A 21,818-nucleotide genomic window follows, 5' to 3' on the forward strand; every position below is an offset into this window, starting at 1 on the left:
ACATAAGCATATTAATTTAGGTAGTATTCTCAATTATATTATGGCTTATCCATGAGTTAATTAATGTTTTTCCAGTGAGCCCTGTATTTCTATAAAGAGTGTTTTATAGTTAGTTGTATTCATATCATTCCTGTGTGTGTCCCAGACTCCCAAGTATTTCATATTTTATGTAGTTGTTTTAGGTGGAATTTATCTTTCTATCTGTTCCTACTGGCTTTTGTTACTAATATACAGAAATGCAGATAATTTAATTGGTTTATTTTTATCCTGTAACTTTGATGAAGTTATTGTTTCAATAAATTTTTATTCGACTCTCTAGTATTCCCTAAGTAAACAATCATATCCTCTACACAAAGTTCTAACTTTGTTTTCTCTTTGCTTACACATATTCCTAAATTTTGTTTTTCTTTTCTTATTACCATAGCTAGCATTTCTAGCACTATATCAAATAGTAGTGACTATAATAAACATCCTTGCTTTATCCCTGATCTTACTGGAACAGCCTCTAATTTATCCCCATTACATATTATACTGGATCTTGATTTTAGATAGATACTGTTTATATTAAGGACAGATCCATTTATTCTGTTTTGTTTAGCATTTTTAATTAGAATAGGTATTATACCTTGTTAAAAGCATCAATTAATATAATCATATTTTTTGTTCTTGTTATTAATGTGGTCTATTACATTGATTGTTTTCCTAATATTGAAGCAACCCTCTATTTCTGTTATAAATCCAACCTGGTCATATTGTATGATATTTGTGATATGTTACTGTAATCTCTTTGCTAATATGTTATTTAATATTTTTGTATCAATATTAATTGCAGATATTGGTCTGTAGCTTTCTTTCTGTTTTGACTCTCCCTGGTTTAGGTATCAAGGTATGTTGTATCATAAAGGGAGTTTGGTTGTACCCCTTCTTTTTCTAGGTTTTTTTTTCGAATGGTTTTTGCAATATTGGAATTCTTGGCTTGATAAAATGTGCTTATAAATCCATTTGGTCACAGGGTTGTTTTCTTTGAGAACTCATTTATAGCTTGTTCAATTCCTGTTTCTGATATTGGGTTATTTAAATTTTCTTTTTCTGTTAATCCGGGCATTTTATGTTTTTATAAATATTCATCTGTTTAATTTAAATTGTCAGCTTCATTACCATAATTTTGAGCAAGATAGTTTCTCATAATTTTTTTAGAGTGGTAGCTACTAAATTTTGTGATCCTGACTGTAGTTCTTTGGTAGTTAAGCCCTTTCTTTATCGTTTCTTGCAGTATTTTTTCCCTTGACCTGGATGCTCTGGAATTTGGCACATGATGTTCCGGGGAATTTCCATTTTGGAGACCAGTGTATTCTTTCTATTTTTGTTTTGCCCTCTGTTCAAGTAGATCTGGGCAGTTTTCTTTCATGATTTCTTAAAATATGATAACCATGCATTTTCTTTGGTCATGATTTTTAGATAGTACAATCATTCTTAAATTCGCTCTCTTTAACCTAGTTTCTTGATAATTTTTTAATATGAAATACCATAAACTTTATTTTTTTCAGTTTTTTAACTTTGTTTTAGTAGTTCTTGTCCCAGGGAGTCATTAACTTCTGCTTGGTCAATTCTAATTTTCACAGAATCTATTTCTTTGGTTATCCTGTTATCCTAAGCTATTAATCCTCCTGCCAAGTCTCTTCTTCAAATTTCTCTTCAAATATGTTTTCTAATTCTTTCCTCTAGCAGTCTGACTTCATTTATAAAATCATTCTAACTCTTTTCTTTAAAGTCTTCTTTCATTTCTTCCAGGAATTCTAAGTGAACTTGTATTCAAGCTGTCCTTTTCTTTGAATCATTCTTTTGGAGTCATTCTTTTCAACTGGGCTTGTGTCTTGAACATCCTGTCACCATAATAGCTCTTTGTGATGGGACTTTTTTTTTTAGTTTCCTCATTATTCCGGCTTTACTTCACAAATTGGAACTTTGGGTTAGGTCCAGGTTCTATGCACTTTCAGAAGACCTCAGCTGCTGAGCCTTGTTTGGTCTTCTTTTGTATTATCTTGGGTCTTGCTGCTGTTTTCTCAGAGTACTGAGTACTATATTCTTCAAACATGGCTCAGGCTAGGGACCTGAAAGTTTTCAGACTGACCAAAGAGTGAAGTATTCTTAGTCTCAGCTTTGCCAACTGCTGACCTTGGTTTGGGTCTGGGTAATACAACTGTAGGCTTGCTCCTGGCTGGAGCTCTTGTAAACTGCTGCTCAACCTGACCACTGTCCGCTAACTGAGAGGTCCTGAGGGTTCAAAGTGACAGAATTACACACTCTCCCTTGGTCTGATTACTCAGCTGTAGCCCTCGGACCTAATACGTTGAAGCCTGAATCTGAGACCCTGCTCCAAGTTCAGAGCTTTACAAGTGAATTCTTCTTTTCTTGCTTCTTGAAGTCTTGGACTGAGACCACTCCTCTAGCTTGATCTACCATTCCTAAAAGTAGATCCCATGGCTACATTTATTTACTTACAATATTTACATTTATAAAAATTTTTATAGCAATTCTTTTTGTGGTGGCAAAGATTTGGAAATTGAGGGAATGCCCGTCAATTAGGGAATGACTGAACAAGTTGTGGTATATGAATGTTGTTGTTGTTTTGGAATGGAATTGGAATTCGTTTTCGAAGAGGAACAAAATAACATCACTATGCTAGAGTCAAGTTTTAGTGTGTCCGACTATGGCTGATAGACCAATATGAGCTTGGAATGTTCTACCACAGGTGGGGCACAAATAGTCCGTGTGAACCTTTGGGGTGGATTCTCTAAGTTTGCGTATCTTGCATTTCTCTTGAGCTATTTCAATTCTGCTTTGCTCACAAAGCACAGTACCTTTTCTGATGTGGGCACGCCATGCTGAGCGTCCTGTGTCAGTGTCTCCCATGTCACACAATCAATTCCAAAGTTCTTAAGAGAGACCTTGAGACTGTCCTTTTATAGCTTCTTCTGACCACCATAGGAACACTTGTCTTGTGTGAGTTCTCCATAAAAGTCTTTTTGCCAAGTGTGTGTTTTGCATTTGAACAACATGGCCAGACAATCAGAGTTGCACTCTCTGAAGCAGAGTTTGAATGCTTGGCAGTTTAGTTCAAGAAAGGACCTCAGTGTGTGGTATCTTATTCTTCCGGTGATCTTCAGAGTCTTCCTAAGACAATTCAAATGGAAGTGATTCATTTCCTGGCATGGAGCAGATATACTGTCCAGGTTTCGCCAGCATACAACAATGAGGCTTTGTAGACCTTCAGTTTGGTAGTCAGTCTAATACCTCTTCTCTCCTACACTTTCCTTCGGAGCTTCCCAAACATATGAATGTAATGGAATACTATTGTGCTATAAGAAATGATGAGCAAGTGGATTTCAGAAAAACCTGGAAAGACTTACATGAACTGATACTGAATGAATGACCAGAACCAGGAGAACACTGTACATGGTAACAGCAACATTATGCAGTAATCAACTATGATGGACTTAGTCCTTCTCAACAATACAATGATCCAGAACAATTCCAAAAGATTCATGATGGAAAATGCTGTCCACATCTAGAGAAAGAACTATGGAGTGGGAATGCACACTGAAGCATACTATTTTCACTTTTTGTTTTTTGCGTTTTGGGCTTTTCCCTTTTGTTCTGTTTCTTCTTTCACAACATGACTAATGTGGAAATATGTTTAACATGATTATATACATGTATAACCTACATCGGATTGCTTGCTGTCTTGGGGAGGGGGAATGGGAGGGAGGGAGAAAAAATTTGGAACTTAGAATTTTATAAAAAATGAATGTTGAAAACTATATTTACATGTAATTGGAAAAGACAAAATACTATTTACAGAAAAAAAAAAGTAGATCCCTTTTTTATTCCACACTTAATCTGAGACCCAGGTCTAGAGCAAAAAGCAACAGAGCTATTGGTTGGCTCCTTCACCAGCTCTCTACAGAGTCTCTTCCTCTCTGAGTCCTCTTCTTGTCCCAGCACAAAGCCTCAGGCTCCAGTTTTTAGAATGCTTCCCATCTTAGAAGGCTTTGCATTGAGTCTTCCTGCCTAGACCTGGTCCCCAGGGCTCCTAGACATCTATTTGTTTCTCTCTGCCGACCTGAGCTGTGAAACATAACTCACTGTGATTTTTTTTCCCTTGGATGTCCCAATCACAACTCAGTCTTATACTCTTTCTAAGTTTCATGGGAGTAATTGTAGGGAAGATCTGGTCTGTACTCCTTTCTCTTACTTCATCTTTGATGATCCCTCAATTGATAAATCTGAGAATCTTTTCACAGTCCTAATTCTTTCAATCTGTCTGCCATATTTGACACTTTCAAGCACCCCCACTACCCAGATATTTTCTCTTCTCTGTGTTTTCATGACACTAGTCTCTTATGAGTCTGACCACTCATTCTCAGGCATCTTTGCTGGTATATACATATCACATCCCCTAAATATAGGTAACTCCTCAAGATTGTCTCCTAGGCTCTTTTCTTCTTCACCTACACTCCCTATTTTGGTAACCTCAGAAGCCAATGGGTTTAACTATGATTTCTATGCAGGTGACTACCAGATCTATATATCTAGTCCTAATCTCTCCCCAGAGTTTCAGTCCTTCATCGCCAATTGCCTATTAGACATTTCAAACTAGATGTCTTGGTGACATATTAAACTTATCTTGTCTAAAACTGAACTCATTAAAATTTCCCCCAAACCCTCCCCTCTTTTGTACTCCTTATTTCTCTCAAAGGTACCAGCATTCTTCTAGTTCATAATCTCAGAATTATCCTGGACTCCTCACTTAACCAATCAGACAAATCCTGCTATTGATACTTTTACACCTCTCATATCCAATTTCTTTTCTCCACTCACAAAGCTACAGCTTTAGCTGAAGCCTTCATCACCTCTTGCCTAGATTATTGCAATAGCCTCTTAATTGATCTCCCTGCCTTAAATGTCTCCCCACTCCAGTCCATCCTTCAAACAATGACCAAAGTAATTTTCCATAAGCACAGATTTTACTCTGTGACTACTCTACTCAGTCAGCTTTCGGGGCTTCCTCTGGAATTCATGCATCTACCTCCCACAGTTGTTGTGAGGATCAAATGAGATAATAATTGGAAACCACTTAGCACAGTGCCTGGCACATAATAAGTACTATATAAATGTTACCTATTTTCATTACTGTTATTATTAGTTCTGAAAGATTATTGATTTTTTGGAGAAAAGCAGAGTCAGAAGGCAACTGAAAGTTTTTCTATCCTAATTTTATGTTTCTGTATTATTGGCTTCATTGTTGTTGTTGTTATTGAAAAACACGTCCCCAAATGCAAATAAAAATAAGCATGAAAAAATTAATTGCCCTCCTAAAAAGTGGGTGAAGTGATGTTCTAGCCATTTATCAGGATATATTCTTTTAATTTTTTTTAATGTCTGAGTACTTCCCCATACTCTCCAAGATTTTTGGTTTCAGTTTGACTTAAGGGATTTGGTTTTTTTTAATTAAGATTTCAAGTGGACATGATAAATATTGCTATTTGACTATCTGTAATGAAAGAAATAGATCTTAAATTTCATCACAAACCTCCACTGTACCACATCAATAAAGGTGATTAACATGTCAAGAAACTTAAATTTGGTTAGCCAAATACATGCTTCTTCAAAGTAATATTCACTTTATTTCTACAAAGATATATTATTGCCCAGTACTGTGGTTTTCTCTTTTCCCAAAGATTTTTTTCCACGCATGCTGGCAAAACAAAATCCTATAAAGCTCAGCCGTATCTTATCCTTTAACCACACCGTAGCCAGGTTGTAGCATCCCTGTATAATTACTTTTTTTTCCCTCCTCAGGACTGACTCTAACCAGATACTCAGTGTTTCTGACCATAATTAATTTTTCAATTCATGTAGAAAAAATAGAGCTATAATACTGATAAACTATTGTGTGTCAAAAGTTTTTCAGTTTTTTAATGTAAATATTTAATAAACAATAAAGCAAGGGAGGGCTCAGTTGGAGAGGCTGTTGTTGGGAAATGCCTGCTAATAAAAACAAAAGGCATCAACCAAACTTTAAAAATATGTAAGACGTAACCAAAATAAGTAATGTATGAGATGAGACATTGCAACAAAATAACTCATGTAATTAATATTTTTTATTTTTGGAAACCTAACATGACCTTGAACTTTTCTTTCCACATTTTTATAATGTTATTACATGCAGCTTATCTGATTCCTCTTTAACCTGTAGTGAAAAATGAAACATAATCATAGTAATAACCCACATTTTTACAGTGTCTAAGGTTCATTAAGTGGTGCCTTCCACCAAAAAAAACCCCATAAGTTAAGTGGTACAAGCATTATTATACCCACTTTAAAAATTGAGGCTAAGAAAGGTAAACTGACTGTAGCTCTTCATAAATATAAGAAAAAAATTTTAAGAGAACAAGTAAATAAAAGATAGAATTTATTAGTAAGTAGTTTTCTAAGATGAGGCAATCAGCAGTGGTTGGGGTGAAAATTGGGTATGTACATACATATGTGTGTGTGTGTCTGTGTATTATATGTGTATATACACACATATAAATACATACCTATTTTTTTCTGACCGTCCAGACATTGTAGTTACATTTCATTTCATTTCTTATGTTAATTACCAAGATTTCAGTTAGACCACATATTTACATTTTTTAAATATCAACTTACTGCTGAACCTGGGTTTTCTAAAATCTACCTCCTGTCCATTGTCACTGAAATTGTTATACATTAACATACAGCTTGGGGGGGAGGGGGCAAGGGAAGGGTGCTAATTCAGATGTTATGAAACTGTGATAATGCTATTATTTAAGGCATTTATTTAGGTGTGTTTATACTTTGTAGTTTTATAAATAAGCCCAAGGGGCTCCTTCTTAGTTGTCACATTCCTCCTTGACACTCGTATTCTGTCTGTCTCATCCTATCCGACAGTAGAATTGATGCCGCTCTAATCCCTGGAAGTTTGGAACTAATGAACTGACTGCTGAGCTGCCGCCACGGAGCTTGGTCCCAAACTATACTGTACTTCACACTCGATTTATTCTCCAGATGGCGAGACTGTGCCGCCCTGCCGCGAGGGACCACCTCTTCCACTGGAGTGTAAAAGTGGACGGATGTTGTTTTCTTTGCAGATTTGATAATTCAGAGATAGAAACTTGCAAGGATGATTAGTTATTAGCTTTAATGGGTGCCAATTGAACCAACTGCATGCATATTTTCTTCTTTAATTTCAGTGTCTGTATGTCATGGTGATGGTTGATTTATCTGCTCTGCTACGTCATGGAGGCCTTCTCTTTCCCAGGTGATGGGAATATAGAGTCACTGAAATCACAATACGCCTTGGTTCCTCACTCAGACAGAGTCAAATATTACAGTGGGTTATGTCTAAGGATGTGTTCATTAGCCACTGGTCCACCATGTAGCCAGCCATAGCACGAAGGATCAATACAAGTTGAAACTTTAACACGCACCAGTTTTTAGAATGTGTGTCTGGGAATAATGTACTGCATGCTCAATTCCATTCTTTTATTCTATGGTCCTTGAAAAGAAATTCTCATTATACATTAATACTGATTTATTATGGAACAGAGTGTGCTGTTTGTTTAATGAGGTATTATTAGAAAGGATCTAATCTAACTATTTAATTCTATTTTTCCATCTCTGCCAATACTGTAGCCTTGTTGGATCTTAAGGAAACAGGCTTTTTCTGCATTTAATACTGTTTACCCAAGCAGTCTTCCATGTAATGTCGAAATAGCATAGTTTCTTTTCACTCATTTTAATATTCTATTTTTGCCTCTAGAATATGAAACAAAGAGTTTATAGTTTTGAATAATTGACTGTCATTTAAAAAAAAAACCTTTTCCTTTATTTTTTAGGGACCTGATTTGTGCTTTCATTTCCTTTTCTTACTTTCCCCAGAAAGCACTTACCTTGTGGTAATCCCATCTGCATGAGCCTAACAGCCATTCTGAGAAGCTGGTGGCTATCAGTCTGCTCCATAGTTAGTAATACACCTAACAAGATCATAGTTGTGGGGCCATAAGGCCAACCATGAGAAGGGAAAAGTGAAAGAAATGTGATAGTGAGATATATGTGTTTGGTTGTGGGTTTTTTTTTTGTGGGGGGACAGAGAAGAGAGGAAAAAGGAGAGATGACGCAGAGATGGAGGTGTCTGTGTATATTTATAAGAGGAAGAGAGAGACTGGTGAGATGAGAGAAAGGTGGGAGAAGACTAGAAGAAAGCAGAAGAGATAGATTGAGAAAAAGAGGTGAGAAAGAATATATTTTTTTCATTATCGAGTGGAATGTGGCTCTCTGGCTGAAACACCCAGAACTAAAACTTAATTGTTCTCAGAAACTGACTCTCTTTTCAACCCAACAGATGGCATGGGTGTGTTTGCTAGCACAGTAACATATTTCACCATTAAAATACCAAAAGAAAAAAACCCAACATGCTTGTTGGTTGGTGTAAATTCAGTGAAGTTGTTGGATATTTTGGGATACATACCAGAGGGATGCACACTTAGTTTATGTAAATTGCAACAAGCAACAGCCTGTTATTAAGGGTGTTGTGTGGAAATATACCTAAAAAGACAGAATTTCTTTTTTTGAAAGGCCCAGGATGGTGGTATGGAGAGATGGCTTGATTTTAATTCTGGGCCAAGGGTTGGGGGGGGGGAGTCTAATAAAATTCTGAGTGTTCACTGTGCATTGTTATAACATGAAAAATACTAATCAGATTATGCCCGAAATTGGAATTGGGTCCTTCATTTGCAGCCAATTTCACAAGGTCTGAATTTTCCTAAGTAGAGCAGAGTGTGCCGAAACCATGGCAATCCGATGTTAGTTAAAATCACAAATGGGTTTAGAGCATGAGCTTTGAACTAATCGTCCACTTCAAATCCAAGTGGAACCTCCAAACGGCTTCCAGGGCAGCTTTTGCTTTCTTGCAACAATAACAATTTAGCAAGTTGACATTGCCAGGAATCCCACATCACTGAGGTTGTGTCTACACATGCAAAGTAAAGTGGAGAAGTGAGACAATTATTTAGATGATTTGAGTTTTAAAAAACCTGCGTTCACCTCTATAGTCCAGATAATTGCCCCAACCCTACATTTCTCTCCGTATAGACACAGCTTGAGTTTGACTTGCTGTAGTGAAAATTAGACCACTAAGTGGAAATATTTGCGACCGAGCACTGAGCCAGTTCAATGTAGTATACTGCACAGGTTTAAGCCATGGACATAAGGGGACCAACTCATGACAAGAGAATTTGTGGAATTTTTCTCTATAGCCCTACTGATTTAGCAGAGTTAACCTCTGAACTTGCAGTTTTATCATAGGCATGCAACACTGTATTTGGTATACAGAATATTGATGGATAGACATCAATAAATCATCAAGCATTCCCGTGCTTACTCGGTGCCAGGTACCGTGTTAGGTGCTAGGACTACAAAAGCAAACATGAATCAGCCCCTGCCCTCAAGGAGACTGTATTCTCTCAGAAGAGATAACACATAGACATATAAGTTGATTGAAAAGAGACAGAGTATATACAAGGTAATGGGGGGAGGAGTTGGGACTGGCAGCTGGGGGGGTGGATCAGGAAAGGCCTCATGTAGGAGGTAGCATTTCAGCTGAGCTTTGAAAGAAGCTGGGAATTCTAAAAGCCGAGGTGAGGAGGAAGTGCATTCATGTCTTAGAGCTTTGGAAAGGCCCAAAGGATGGGGCAGGGCCGAGCCACAGGCCGTTTGATTCAAGTTTGTTAACCTTTCGCTTCATTATGCCTTCTTTTTAGTTGGTGGGAGCCATCCTTCACTACTGTCTGAACTTAGCCTAATTATTGGCAGCCCCAGCCCTGTAAATCAGGACACCACAAGCTGTCTTAAAGTGGTCTTAGAGCCCTTATTCTGATCTGACCTGACAACTGTAAGCTACTGTTTCCTCACAGTTTTAACTCAGGCCACATTTGGAAAGCTTCTGTCTTTCCAGTCACAGCCAGAGACCTACATCCGTCTGGTTTAAATCTACTGTCATGTGTTGTCTCACTGATTAGTATTAGCCTGAATATGGCCTTGGATAATTCTTCTTGCCTTAGGTTTGCCTATTTCCCAGAGAAATAGTGCCGTCCAGATAACTGCATATTGTTTAAAAAAAAACAAACATTCATCAGTGGTAAGGGAGGCTTTAAAGTTTTATTAGTATCATAAAAAACCCTTCCCAAATGAAACTACTTTTGATAAGTGTTCATTCCAACAATGAGAATTTGTTGAAGGCTGTTGGCAAGTTGCAGGAATTTGTTTTGGAAACTGAAATTGGCAGGAAGTAGCAAACCCAAAGCCTTCTTTCTCCTCAAAGCTTCCGTTCCTCTCCACAGTCTCCCCCTACCCCACCCCCAACTCCGTCTTTTCTCCTTCTCTCCCACTGCCACCCCATCTCGGGCAAATTTTTTGTTAAAGTTTCATTTCAGATGTCCTCCCCACCCCACCCCCAGATAAAATTCATATTCTGAAGCAGGCTTTTTTGACCAGTGAGCAAAGTCTCTGTCAATTTCAAGGGAGAAGTATCTTTGCCTATCACTTCTAGGGAGTTTTGTGATAGGATTGCTTTCCAACTGAAATGGTTTGGAGCTTACTCTATAGGACGTGGTGTCAGGCTCGCACAAGCTTCTTTAAATTGAGTGGCAAGATTCAACTCAGTTAAAAAGAGCGAGTAAAAAAAATAAAGATTTTTTTAAAGTAAAAAAAAAAAGGAAGATGTATGTGGAAAAAGAAACTTTATCTCTTCCTATGTGAAAGTATATATGAACAGCCAGAATATTGTTATTGCTGCTAGATTTTAAATGGAAATACCCCATGTTTACTCATTCATTCATTCAACAAATATTTGTTAAAGCATCTACTCTGTGAACCTGTTACTCTGACTTAGGTTCTGGGAAACATTCTTTAAAAAAAAAAAGATGCAGCTGTTTTAAAGTGTTTTTATTGTGTGTTATGGTAGCCATGGTCAGTGTTTTAGTAGCCCTCAAACATTATTGAGAGATATTTGTAGGGAAAATGTCTGAGTGGCACTCTGGTTTGGAAGTGGATATGTTATATTTACAGTCCCATGTGATCCACTTGATGGAAAAATAAATTTAAGAAATACCTCCTGTTCATGACTGTAGGAGGAAGCAAGACTGAGAATAGTGAAGACCCTGGAAGAGTTTGATTTGGGCCCTACCGAAAAGTGTGTAAGGATCAACGCAGTCTCTAGTGGTCTTGCTGAGAAAGACTTGGAGGCCTTGCTGCAATCCCAGGTCCTCCCTTCCAGCTTGATGCTGCCAAAGGTTGAAAATCCTGAAGAAATACGATGGGTAAGTAACCAATGATCTGCTACTATTGTTGCTTTAATGAAAGGCCCAAGACCTAATAAGAACTATTGATCAGTAGTAACATGACTACTTTTATGCCACAGATTGTTAAAAGGCACACATGCAGAGTAGCAAGAAGGAAAGGGACACTTAAGAACTAATGGGACTAAGAAGGCGTCCATTCCATTGATATCCTCCCAATCTGAGCTTTTTTTTCCAAAGTTCTTTGCAGAACAGCTTCAGTGACCCTAAGAAAGAAGCATTAAAAAAAATAATAATAACCTTTCTGCTTTGTAATCAGATTTGTGTTTGAGGGGAATACCTTTCAATACCCTTCAATAGCAGCAGAGCAATCCCGGAAGCCGACTTGCCTGAGAATTTGATCCTTTCTTGCACCCTGCCGGACCCTAAACACACTGCTGCCACCTGAAAGGTCCAGCTATGGAAACAGGCTTTACAAAGATTCACTGGGAATCATAGACAGCAAAAACACACAAGCCACATATGAAAAAATGAGCATAAAGAAGGGGAGGAAAAGGTCACTCCTTAGGGCAACTGGAGGAATAAACAGGAAGCTTTTAACTAGTGTTTTTAATTAGCACAGATATTATTTCCTGAACAGCTCTCTAGTTCTTCCCTTTTTAATTGCTGACAGGTGTGTTTGTGTTTCATGACTGACTTTTTCAGCCAATAAAAACTTGAAATGTAAAATGGCTGGCATTTCAAATTACTTAAGAAAACTTTGAAATAGGCCTAATTATACTATAATTGTTTTAATTGTTAAAAGGGAGTAGATTTTATTTAGGAGGCTGCCCTAATTCTATATCGTAGAAGGAAATCCCACGTCAGTGTGTGGGATTTTGCAGAGAAGGGATGGAAAGGCAGGAGGCAAACTTACCGGCTATTTCCATCCAGCACATCACATCAGTGAGGTGGGAGCACATGGGACCACAGCAATACACATTTCATAGTTATTCTACACAGCAGAACTCCCCCTCCCCTTTCAGAATACATCCAGAAATGCCACATTCTTTCTGAAGACCCCTATTCAGAGACCAAAAATTAATTAAAATCAACTGGAGTTGGCTTCTCAAGGGGTTGCAGTGAAGAAACTGAGAGATACAGGTTGTGGTTTACGGGTGTAGGAAGGGCCTTCATGCAACCAAGCAAATTGGAATGCAATCTGAAGGCAGGCTTCCTGTTTGGCTCCACACTTAACATCGATTTCATTTATTTGAAACACACACACACACACACACACACACACACACACACACACACACACATACACACACATATATACACACACACACCAGTTTTCATTTTAGTCTGTGCCTTATTCAAGATATTTCTCCTTTCCCACTGGCCTAATCCTTTTCTTAATAAACTAGGCTGAAATTTAGATCATCTAATTTGTATTTTTTAATAAGATTCCCTAGTTAACAGAAGTGCTTCTGCTGTTTATTTTTTTCTCTCGTTTTTTATTTATGTGCAGTATAAAACCTCGAGGCTGATGCACAACTAAAAGATGGGCTTACTTGTTTTCTTTTGTCTGAGAATCTCTTGCTTCCCTTTTGTCCCTAGTGTGGGTACTTGTTTGACTGGCATGGCTTATTGGACTATAACAAGCGTAACTCTCCCTCCTTTGTAATGGGACAATTCTCCCACAAATCCGAGCAGTGTGCATTCTTCCCAACACACTATTGGGTGTGCACTGGAATTGAAAGAATTGCTGAGGCCTGCTACTTCTTCTCCTCCCCAATCTCTTTGTGATTTTTCCCCCCTTCTTCTCCTCCCCCCACCCCGTCCCCTCCACCTCACTGAAATGAACACTTTACCAGGCCGGAAACATTTAATCGTCTCCTTTTGAAAAAATTAATTGAAACTTCTCCACTAGTTACCTTTTGTGTTAGTACTTAGAGCAATTTTTTAAGAAAGAGAAGGAGGAGGAAGAGGAGGATGGGCAAGAATATTTAATTAAAAATGTCCTTTTTAATTTAAAAACAAATGGTATTATAAGGGTTTTTTTGTTGTTAAGAACAGAGAAATGAATTTTTGCTTATTTTTAAACTAGATGATTTCTGTGATTAAAACTCCTGCCTCAGATAATGAGACATGTAGCATTTCTCATTTTTTAAACAAAAAAAAATTTTAATATTCAGACATAGTTAACACTAACATCACAAATATTTTAGTACCCAATTTCCAGTACTAGACATGTGATTTAAATATCTGTTTTCTCGTAACTTAGATTAAAGCTTTATCCTGTTCATTCTTACTGTTTTCACTGAGTTATCCCTTTCACTGGAAAAGTTACGAAAGATGATGATGCCTGAAGAAAATGAAGAGGGGTGGGGGTGGTGACAGGGGAGACACAGGACCCTGAAGGAGACTGGGAATAATTCTTCATTACCGAAAGCTGTGATTTATTTTAGCCTAATTGTAAAGTTACTGCAAATTGCTCAAAAGCTTTTTAAAGATCTCAGTGATTAGATTTTTTTTTTTAGGCAGGGGGGTTGGGAATGGAGGGGGGAAGCTAAAAGGGGAAATAACACCTCTAATCCCGCTTCTGGTAAATAGGCTGCCAGCTTTTAAAATGAGTTTCCTTTCTATTAGTCAGAATATTATGCTAAGCCTTAAGCATTAGTTTTTTATGTTGCCATAGCAGCCTTTTTCCTGCAGGGTTGTGACCTGTGATGATTACAGTACAAAGCTTATAGGGTCTTGAAACCCCCTTTGAAGATGAAAAGTCTTTGATGGTTTATATTTATGCAAATCTCTTAGATATGATTTACCCAACTGAGACTGAATGGAGAGATGATTAAAATTCCCTTTTCCTTTGATATCCATTAATGGTTGAATATTCCTTAAATTTAAAACGGATATATATGCTATTTTTGTCTTTATTTACAAAAATATCTTTATCATACCTGTGATATTTTTTCATCTCCCCACAAATTATACAATCTAGATGAACATAATAGATTTATAATTTAGGAGTATTTTTTCCCCTTTTGAAAGGGGGGTAAAAAAAAATCTGTGCAAGAGCTTTTGTATGTTTCCAGATGATAGATTTTGGAATTTGGGCTACCCCACTGGCAGCTCAGAGCTAGCTGTGAACTGGTCTCATGGAAAAAATTGGAAAGCTTTGGTCTTCAAAGAATTAAACTTCCTTTTTAAGGTCTTCCTAGGTAAGCTAAAAAATTATGAAGAAAAGCCTCTGAACAAAGGGTAATGGTGCTGTAATGAATAATATGGATGCCACTTAGAAGGCTGCTGAACAGTTACAGTGATGTCAGTGTTGGGCATGAAACAAAAACAGAATAGCAGGTAGATCAATTGTTCATTGTTTTAAGGGCCTGATGATTTGCATTTAACCAAGCAAGGGAATAGGGGTTAAGTATATCTTTTGCAAAAAAACCTTGAAAACTTCAGAATCTGAGTGTGCTGTAGTTCCAAATCCTAGGCCTCGAACTTGATACTTAGGGTTTTATCATTGAGGCTTGGAGTAGGTCCTTTTTTTTTTCCTGTTTCATGTTTGTTTGGGTTGGGGGGGGAAGAGAACCAAATAAGCCTCGAAGTGGTTGGGGGGAAGGGTTGCTTCCTCAGGTGAAAGATGACAGTGCTATTTGTATGTCTAAATTTCAACAACCTATAAATTGATTTTTATATAATTACCAATGACATTTCTTCTGATTTTTAGTTTTCAGACAAATTTTTATTCCACTTAAAAGGCCGAACACTTGTAGAACCAATGAATTTAATCCCTTTTGTGGAAACTGCCATGGGTTTGCTCAATTTTAAGGTAAGAAAATAATGATATGATTGAAGAGTTAAAATTTTATAAGTCACCTAAAGACAGCTTTCCTTTCACTAATCTGCTTTATCATCTTAAAAAATATTTTCCTATATGGAGTCACAAGCTAGGTAAACATTAATCATCACCTGTTAATTAGGACTGACAAAAAACAGTTGAAAGAGTCTTAGAAAATAACAGAGACTCATTAAGTGCAAAAGAAAAAAACTTCCTTCGTAAAATTCTAAATATTTCAATGAAATGTCTCCTCCAGATACCATGTCTTTCCAGTAATAACTTTTGTCATCCATTCATCTTGTAAATAAAATGCAAACTTTGAATTACTATCACATGCCTAAACTGGTTAAGCAAAACTGGAAAATGCTATTACTCACTTAACTTTTTTAATTCTTCTTTTTTAAAAACCCTACTCTGACTGTGACATCTTCCAGTATGCTTTCACTGAACATGACCTATAGTATTTGTGATGCACATGATGGAAATTAGACAACGTTAACGTTTATGAGTGAATGTTGACATGTGGTTTAGAGCACCTTACATGTTGTTTGCTATGTTAGAACGGGTAAATATGCCCCAGCATATTATATCCCTGCATGCTGCAAGATGTCACAGCTAAAACGTGATTTTTTTAAAAAGGAGAATGTAAAAAGTTAAGTGGGTAACGACATTTTCCAGTTTTACTTAACCTATTTGGGCATGTGATAGTAATTCAAAGATATCCAAAAAATTTCCAAAGATATCAGCATTAGTGGATTGCCTTATTAAATTACCTGCCTTAGCTATCTCATTCTCCCTCAAAAAGTAGGTATTAATAAACTTACCTAAAAATGCCCCATCAATCTAATGGACTTGTACAGCCCTAACATAGCACCCCTTTCTCTGAGTTTCCAGCCTAGGTTTCCATGGAAAGAGGTGGGGGAGGTAGGGGAGTTTGGGTGGGGGTAGAGAGCAGAAATCACTGGTCACAAAGGAAAAAGAAAACCGAATGCCTGTTCTGGAGTGACCATGTACTTGAGAAAATACTCCAAAAGAAAGTTGAGACCTATTGGACTGTGAGGAGTGGTATGTTGCAAGGATTTCCAGAGCTGGTGTAAGGCCTGCCTAGTGGTCAGTGTATTTACATAGCTAAACCACAAATTGTTATAGCCTGTCCTAGATCTCCCTGAATATAATTAAATGCATTACCCAAAAGACACAGTCATCTTGAATACCAACATACATTGACAGACATAATTTTAATCTGTTTTAGCATTTTCTTCAAGTGGACTAGAATCCTCCCTAACAACTAGAAAAGATAAAATGGAATATATCAGGAAATATACCAGATGTGCTCTCTACCCCTTTTTTCATGTACACTTACATCACCATATTTGTAGCATCACAACAAACATTATCAGACCCTGGGTTTGATAGAAAGCCGTTAAAGTATGTTCCCTGTTCATATATATCAGACACAACTTGTTCCACTTTCTAATTTCCTGCTGTGTGTTTACAGGTTTATGAATTGCACTGTCCCCAAAAACAAGCAATAAGAAATCTACTACTGATGTCACACTGGTGACCAGTACTTTAATTTGTTCTTAAATTCCCAAGCTGCCTCCTCAAAATGTTGATAGACAATCAGTCTCTTCAAGCAGGAAGATTTGAGGAAAGAATACAGCCAGCTTCTAGTGCAATCAAATTGAATTTTTAAAATTTTGCTCAAATGATATTAGCTAAAGAATGTGAACTTTGTAAAAGCAGCACCATCAAATATAGGTCTTACATCCACACTAATTGTCTTGTATGTTATTGATGGTGTTGAATACCTTTCACACAAGGAGAGTTAGGGCCGTGTTTTGGGCTGATTACAGCCAAAAGGTGTCAAGATTTAGGTAGTGACATATTACTGTTATATCTCACTCTTTTTTCTGGTGCCGACATTTCTGTGAAAATCACTTTTGTTGTACTCTTTTAAAGGCTGTCTGTGAAGAAACACTGAAGACTGGATCTCGAGCTGGTCTTCATCTAGATGCAGTCGTTTTTGGAGGAGAGGATTTCCGGGCTAGCATAGGTTCCAAATACTCGAATGCATATTAATTTGTATTTTTCAAAGCCATAGTTCAAAAAAGTATTGATGTTCACTAGCCTGCTCTGGTGTGGTCTTTGGTGAAATAATTTTTAGGTGTACTCTAACGTTCAAAATCTTTCTCCCAAATTTTTGGCCATGCATCCTAAACCTCTTTGTAGACCACTGAGGTACTATTATTATCACCCAAGAATAAAGTAACTAATGTAAAATAACTTATCAAAATAGTTTGATGATATTATACAGATCTATTGTTCATATGTTTTTAAGTCTCTGGATTAACTCTACAACTACACAATTTAAAAATAATTTGTTTTCCAGTCTATTTAAAGGCAATACTATGAACATTCAACTATCAGGTTATTTTCAAACATGGATAATTTGTGGTGATTTCCATTTCTCATGAAATTTTGGCTTGATCTATTTAGTGTTTTCCATGTGAAAATAATGGATTAAAATAATTTTAAAATCTCAAATTTCCCCTAAAATATACTGTGTAACACTTTGCATTTTAAATGTCTATTAAGATGCTACTCTGTCCTTGAATTTTTAAAAATATTGTTGATATGTTTTATTTTTACATCATATTATTTGCAAGTATATCCAGGTCCTCTCCCCTATCCAGTGAGCCATTTATTGTACAAAGATTTTAAAGGGGGGGGGGAGAAACAGTTCAACCAAAATAACCGACATAGCCATATTTAACAATATATTCAGTATTCCACACCCATAGTCTCCCACTTCCTACAACATCCTTCACTATTGTTTGTACTCTCTTATAAAATGTGATTTTGAATTATATATAAACATTACTGGGAAAATATGTGTATTTAGAAAATACAATATTGCAAAAAACATTATTTTTCAGACCTAAAATTAGAGTAGACATAAGTGTTTGGACTATCCCAGGCAATTTCATAAGCTACAAAAGAATAGTGAGCCTGGAGAGGAAGGAAACAAAATTTTGTTTAATACTGGTATCCCTATGAGTAGGTTATATTGTCAGGAAGTTCTGTGAACTTTGAGAGAGAATGTCAGAAGTCAGTGAGGCATCCAGTTTTTCCAAATCTTCTATCCAAATAAGTTTAAGGATTTGATACAGGACATCACTTATGATAGGATTTGCAAAGAAAAGCTTGTCATTCAATTCTCAGAGGGAGTTTTAAACTAGTTCCTTAGATGGCTGCAAGACCACCTGTGTAATAGTACTGTTGATTTGATTTGATGGTTTTCAAAAGCAAATAATCAATAGAAGGAAGGAAAGATTTATCAAAAGTCATTGTTGATCTAGATTCCCCTGATGATATTATGTGAGAGAAAAGTGTAACTTTTTGTGTATATAATAAAAAATACCTCAAGATAAATATGGATATAATATATGCACATATTATATATACATATGACAAAAATCTTAGTGCAGTTTTAAGCTTTAATAGCTAAAGTAGCTTTAAATTGCAATAAGACTTTTGGGAGATAGGCAGAAAGAAAGAAAAAAAGAAAGAAAGAAAGAAAGAAAGAAAGAAAGAAAGAGAGAAAGAAAGGGAGGAAGGAAGAAAGGAAGAAAGAGAGAGAAAGAAAGAGAGAGAAAGAAAGAATATTCCTCAGATTAAACTTAGGTTTAAGCCACCCCCTTTCATCTGTATTTAATCATTTTAGTAGCTGTTATTTCACAAAGAAAAATTATGTTTTAATAGTGAAGACTTGTGTTAGTCTTCCAAAGTCAAACATTCTCCTTTGTCTATAATAACCCATTTTCAGGTGCAACAAGTAGTAAGGAAACTCAAGATATTCTCTATGCCCGGCAAAAGATTATCGTTGTTGCAAAAGCCTTTGGTCTACAAGCCATAGATATCGTATACATCGACTTTCGAGATGAAGATGGACTCCGCAGGCAATCAAGAGAGGGAGCCATCATGGGCTTTACTGGTATGGTTTCCTGACCATGGTTTGTTTGGTTTTTTTCCTTTCCTGATCATATTTTTATAGCCGAGTCTAGTTTGATATGGCAGAAATTCTAGAAATGAAAAGACACTCAAAATGTAGCCTTCTAACATGAATAAGTCCCCAAACAACTGCAGTTTTCCTATGATTTTAAACATGGAAAAAAGCTACATTAAGTGAAAAGCATCGATCACACAGGAAAGATTATTTGTTGTTTATGAACTTTTAAAAAAAATCAGCTGCCACATTTTTTTTCTTTATATTAATTATGAACCTTTTTGCCCCATTCTTGACTTTTTTTTTGCTATTTTTATTAGATTTGGGGGATTACAACTGCTAAAATGTTTGAGTACATTATTATTAGATTGGGAGATACACAAGATAGAGGGAAGTTTCTAAGAAAAAAAGGACTAATTCATTTTTTTTAAAGTTATTTTGCTGACATTTTCTGAGATTTGTTTTTCCCTGTGGCTTGTTTTTTTTTTTCTCTCCTCACCCCCTTCTTCTCATCCCCCACTTCTCAGTAAGTGTCTGTGCACCTGGCGACACCTACGGGTACTGGCAGGCAGCAAGACCAGCAGGCTCCTTGCAACTAAGCCCTGTAATGCAGGCTGCTATCCAGTGATTGGTGTACCAGATCACTCAGACACCCCTATGAGCCAGGGTAGCAACCAAAGATTGTGTTTTTGCAGTAGAAATCTATTGTTTGACATATACACAATGGGATTCTATACCTAAAAAAAAAAAAGGAAGAAGGAAAGAAAGAAAAAGAAAGAAAGAGAGAGAGCAGGATTAACTAATATAGGGTTTTCTTGTACTTGTATTAAAAATTAAAAGAAGAAATCAAACTCTAAACTATTTCTTATTAAAATTTAAGTTTAAAACTTATTAGGTAAATATTATTGAAAGAACCTTTTGAAAAATGACACTGAATTAAAAAGATACCCTTGTGACTGATAACTTTAATGCAAAAAAAATTGAAAGAATTAATTCATATTTAAAGTATTTTTTCTCTTTAAGACTTTTGTTTGTAGTCTTTTTATCCACAGATATTTGACAGATATGGTCCCTTATTGATACCATCAAATATGGTCAAATTTCAAGTACTTTAATTCATTTTCACTAAATTGAATGCAAATTGAGAAAGAAAACAGTCGTTCTACTATATCAGTAATGTCAGTTTTGTGGGTGGCCCTATTACACCTGTCTCTCCTCCTGATGGCTAGTTAAGATGAGGCCAAAATTGACAACTTTGGGAAAGATTTCACGCAGTCTGCCCAACAGACATCGATGTTGTAAACCTAAGATGTGTAGGGTTGGCTGCCAAGCAGCCAGATGTTGCTTTGAAATGGAAACTAATTCAATAAAAACAGAAAACAAACACGAAGTCTACAGTGGCCCGTGACATTATCACCCATTATGACCTAGGCTTGCCTAAGGAAGCAGGCAAGCGAATGGCTGGATTATTCAGCCCAAAAAAGTTACAGTGTTAAGAGAAGTTAGTTCCTAAATTCAATCATAGAGAACAAATTGTTTCAGATCAGGTTTAAAGACCTACAGGGGGCACAGGACTCATTAGTATGAACTTGCAGCCCCACCAATGCTGTTCTTAGACTTCAGGACCTTGAAAATCACATAACACAAAAAAAGAAAGGAAAGTGTGGTGTGTGTAGGGAGGCATGGGAGGAAAATGGAGATGGGGGAGGGTGTTGATGTTAGGAAGGGAGGGGGAGAATCAAGGCTAGCCATACTCACACAGGTAGGCCAGTAGGGAGTAAAAATCAGTAACTTTTGACTCTAGAGGCCATGTTACAAAAAGCACTTTTTTTTTAAGTGGGAAAAAAAAGACCCTTGCATATCCCTGCTTTCAGCATGTCAATTAAGGATTTTGTAATGACTTATCTTTTATACCACTTAGGGCTTGTTTATCCTAGCATTTAATTGCTACATGTCTTATCACAAAGAAATAAAATCTCCAAAACAAGCAGTGCAAGTTTTTAAAATCTACTTTTTGACAGAAGAAAAGTGTCCATTGCATGGAATTGGGGAGGGCAAACTCTTCAAGGTTCTCACTTTTAAAATGACATGTTTTAAGTGAGTTATCTCTTCTTTAAGTTTTTATCCCTGGACACAGCCTGGGTAATGTCTCACCACTGGATTGGCATTTATTTTTATACCCTAAATTGTTTTACACAGTCAAAATCCATAGGGGTTGATTTTTAAGTCAATGCCTTATCTATGTCAGTGGTCATTAAACTTAGAATATTTTCTGTCCAAAAGGCATAAAAAAAAAACCCACCAACAAAAATTACACCACGAAAAAGTAAACCTTAGAATAAAGCTTCAACAGTTGACTTTGTTATTATAGTTTTTCCACTACTACATGCTGGGAAGAAAGATATAAATATGAAGTACTATAGGTTTTCTCCTTTTTCTAAGTCTTTTGTGGAAGAAAAAAATGACACCATCATACAGTTACCTAAAAGACTTGACAGGTATTGATTTAAAGCACGATATATCAAGTGGTACTGTAAAAAGGATTTCATGGTCATAAATTTTAATGTCTTCCAATTTTGCACCCTCTCAGTAACTT

General features: G+C 36.5%; 1 protein-coding gene across 1 annotated transcript in view; it reads left to right on the forward strand.

Annotated features, from left to right (window-relative positions):
• CLYBL (citramalyl-CoA lyase) overlaps window positions 1–21,818 on the forward strand; it is a 187,403-nt gene that overhangs the window by 136,058 nt on the left and 29,527 nt on the right. The window contains 4 exon segments of the mRNA XM_020964048.2: window positions 11,214–11,402; window positions 15,103–15,204; window positions 17,176–17,269; window positions 19,043–19,210. Coding sequence (XP_020819707.1) covers window positions 11,214–11,402; window positions 15,103–15,204; window positions 17,176–17,269; window positions 19,043–19,210 — 553 coding nt within the window.

This window comes from Phascolarctos cinereus, unplaced genomic scaffold (genome assembly GCF_003287225.1).
Source record: "Phascolarctos cinereus isolate Bilbo 61053 unplaced genomic scaffold, phaCin_HiC Scaffold_7;HRSCAF=346, whole genome shotgun sequence".
NCBI classification, from domain to species: Eukaryota; Metazoa; Chordata; class Mammalia; order Diprotodontia; family Phascolarctidae; genus Phascolarctos; species Phascolarctos cinereus.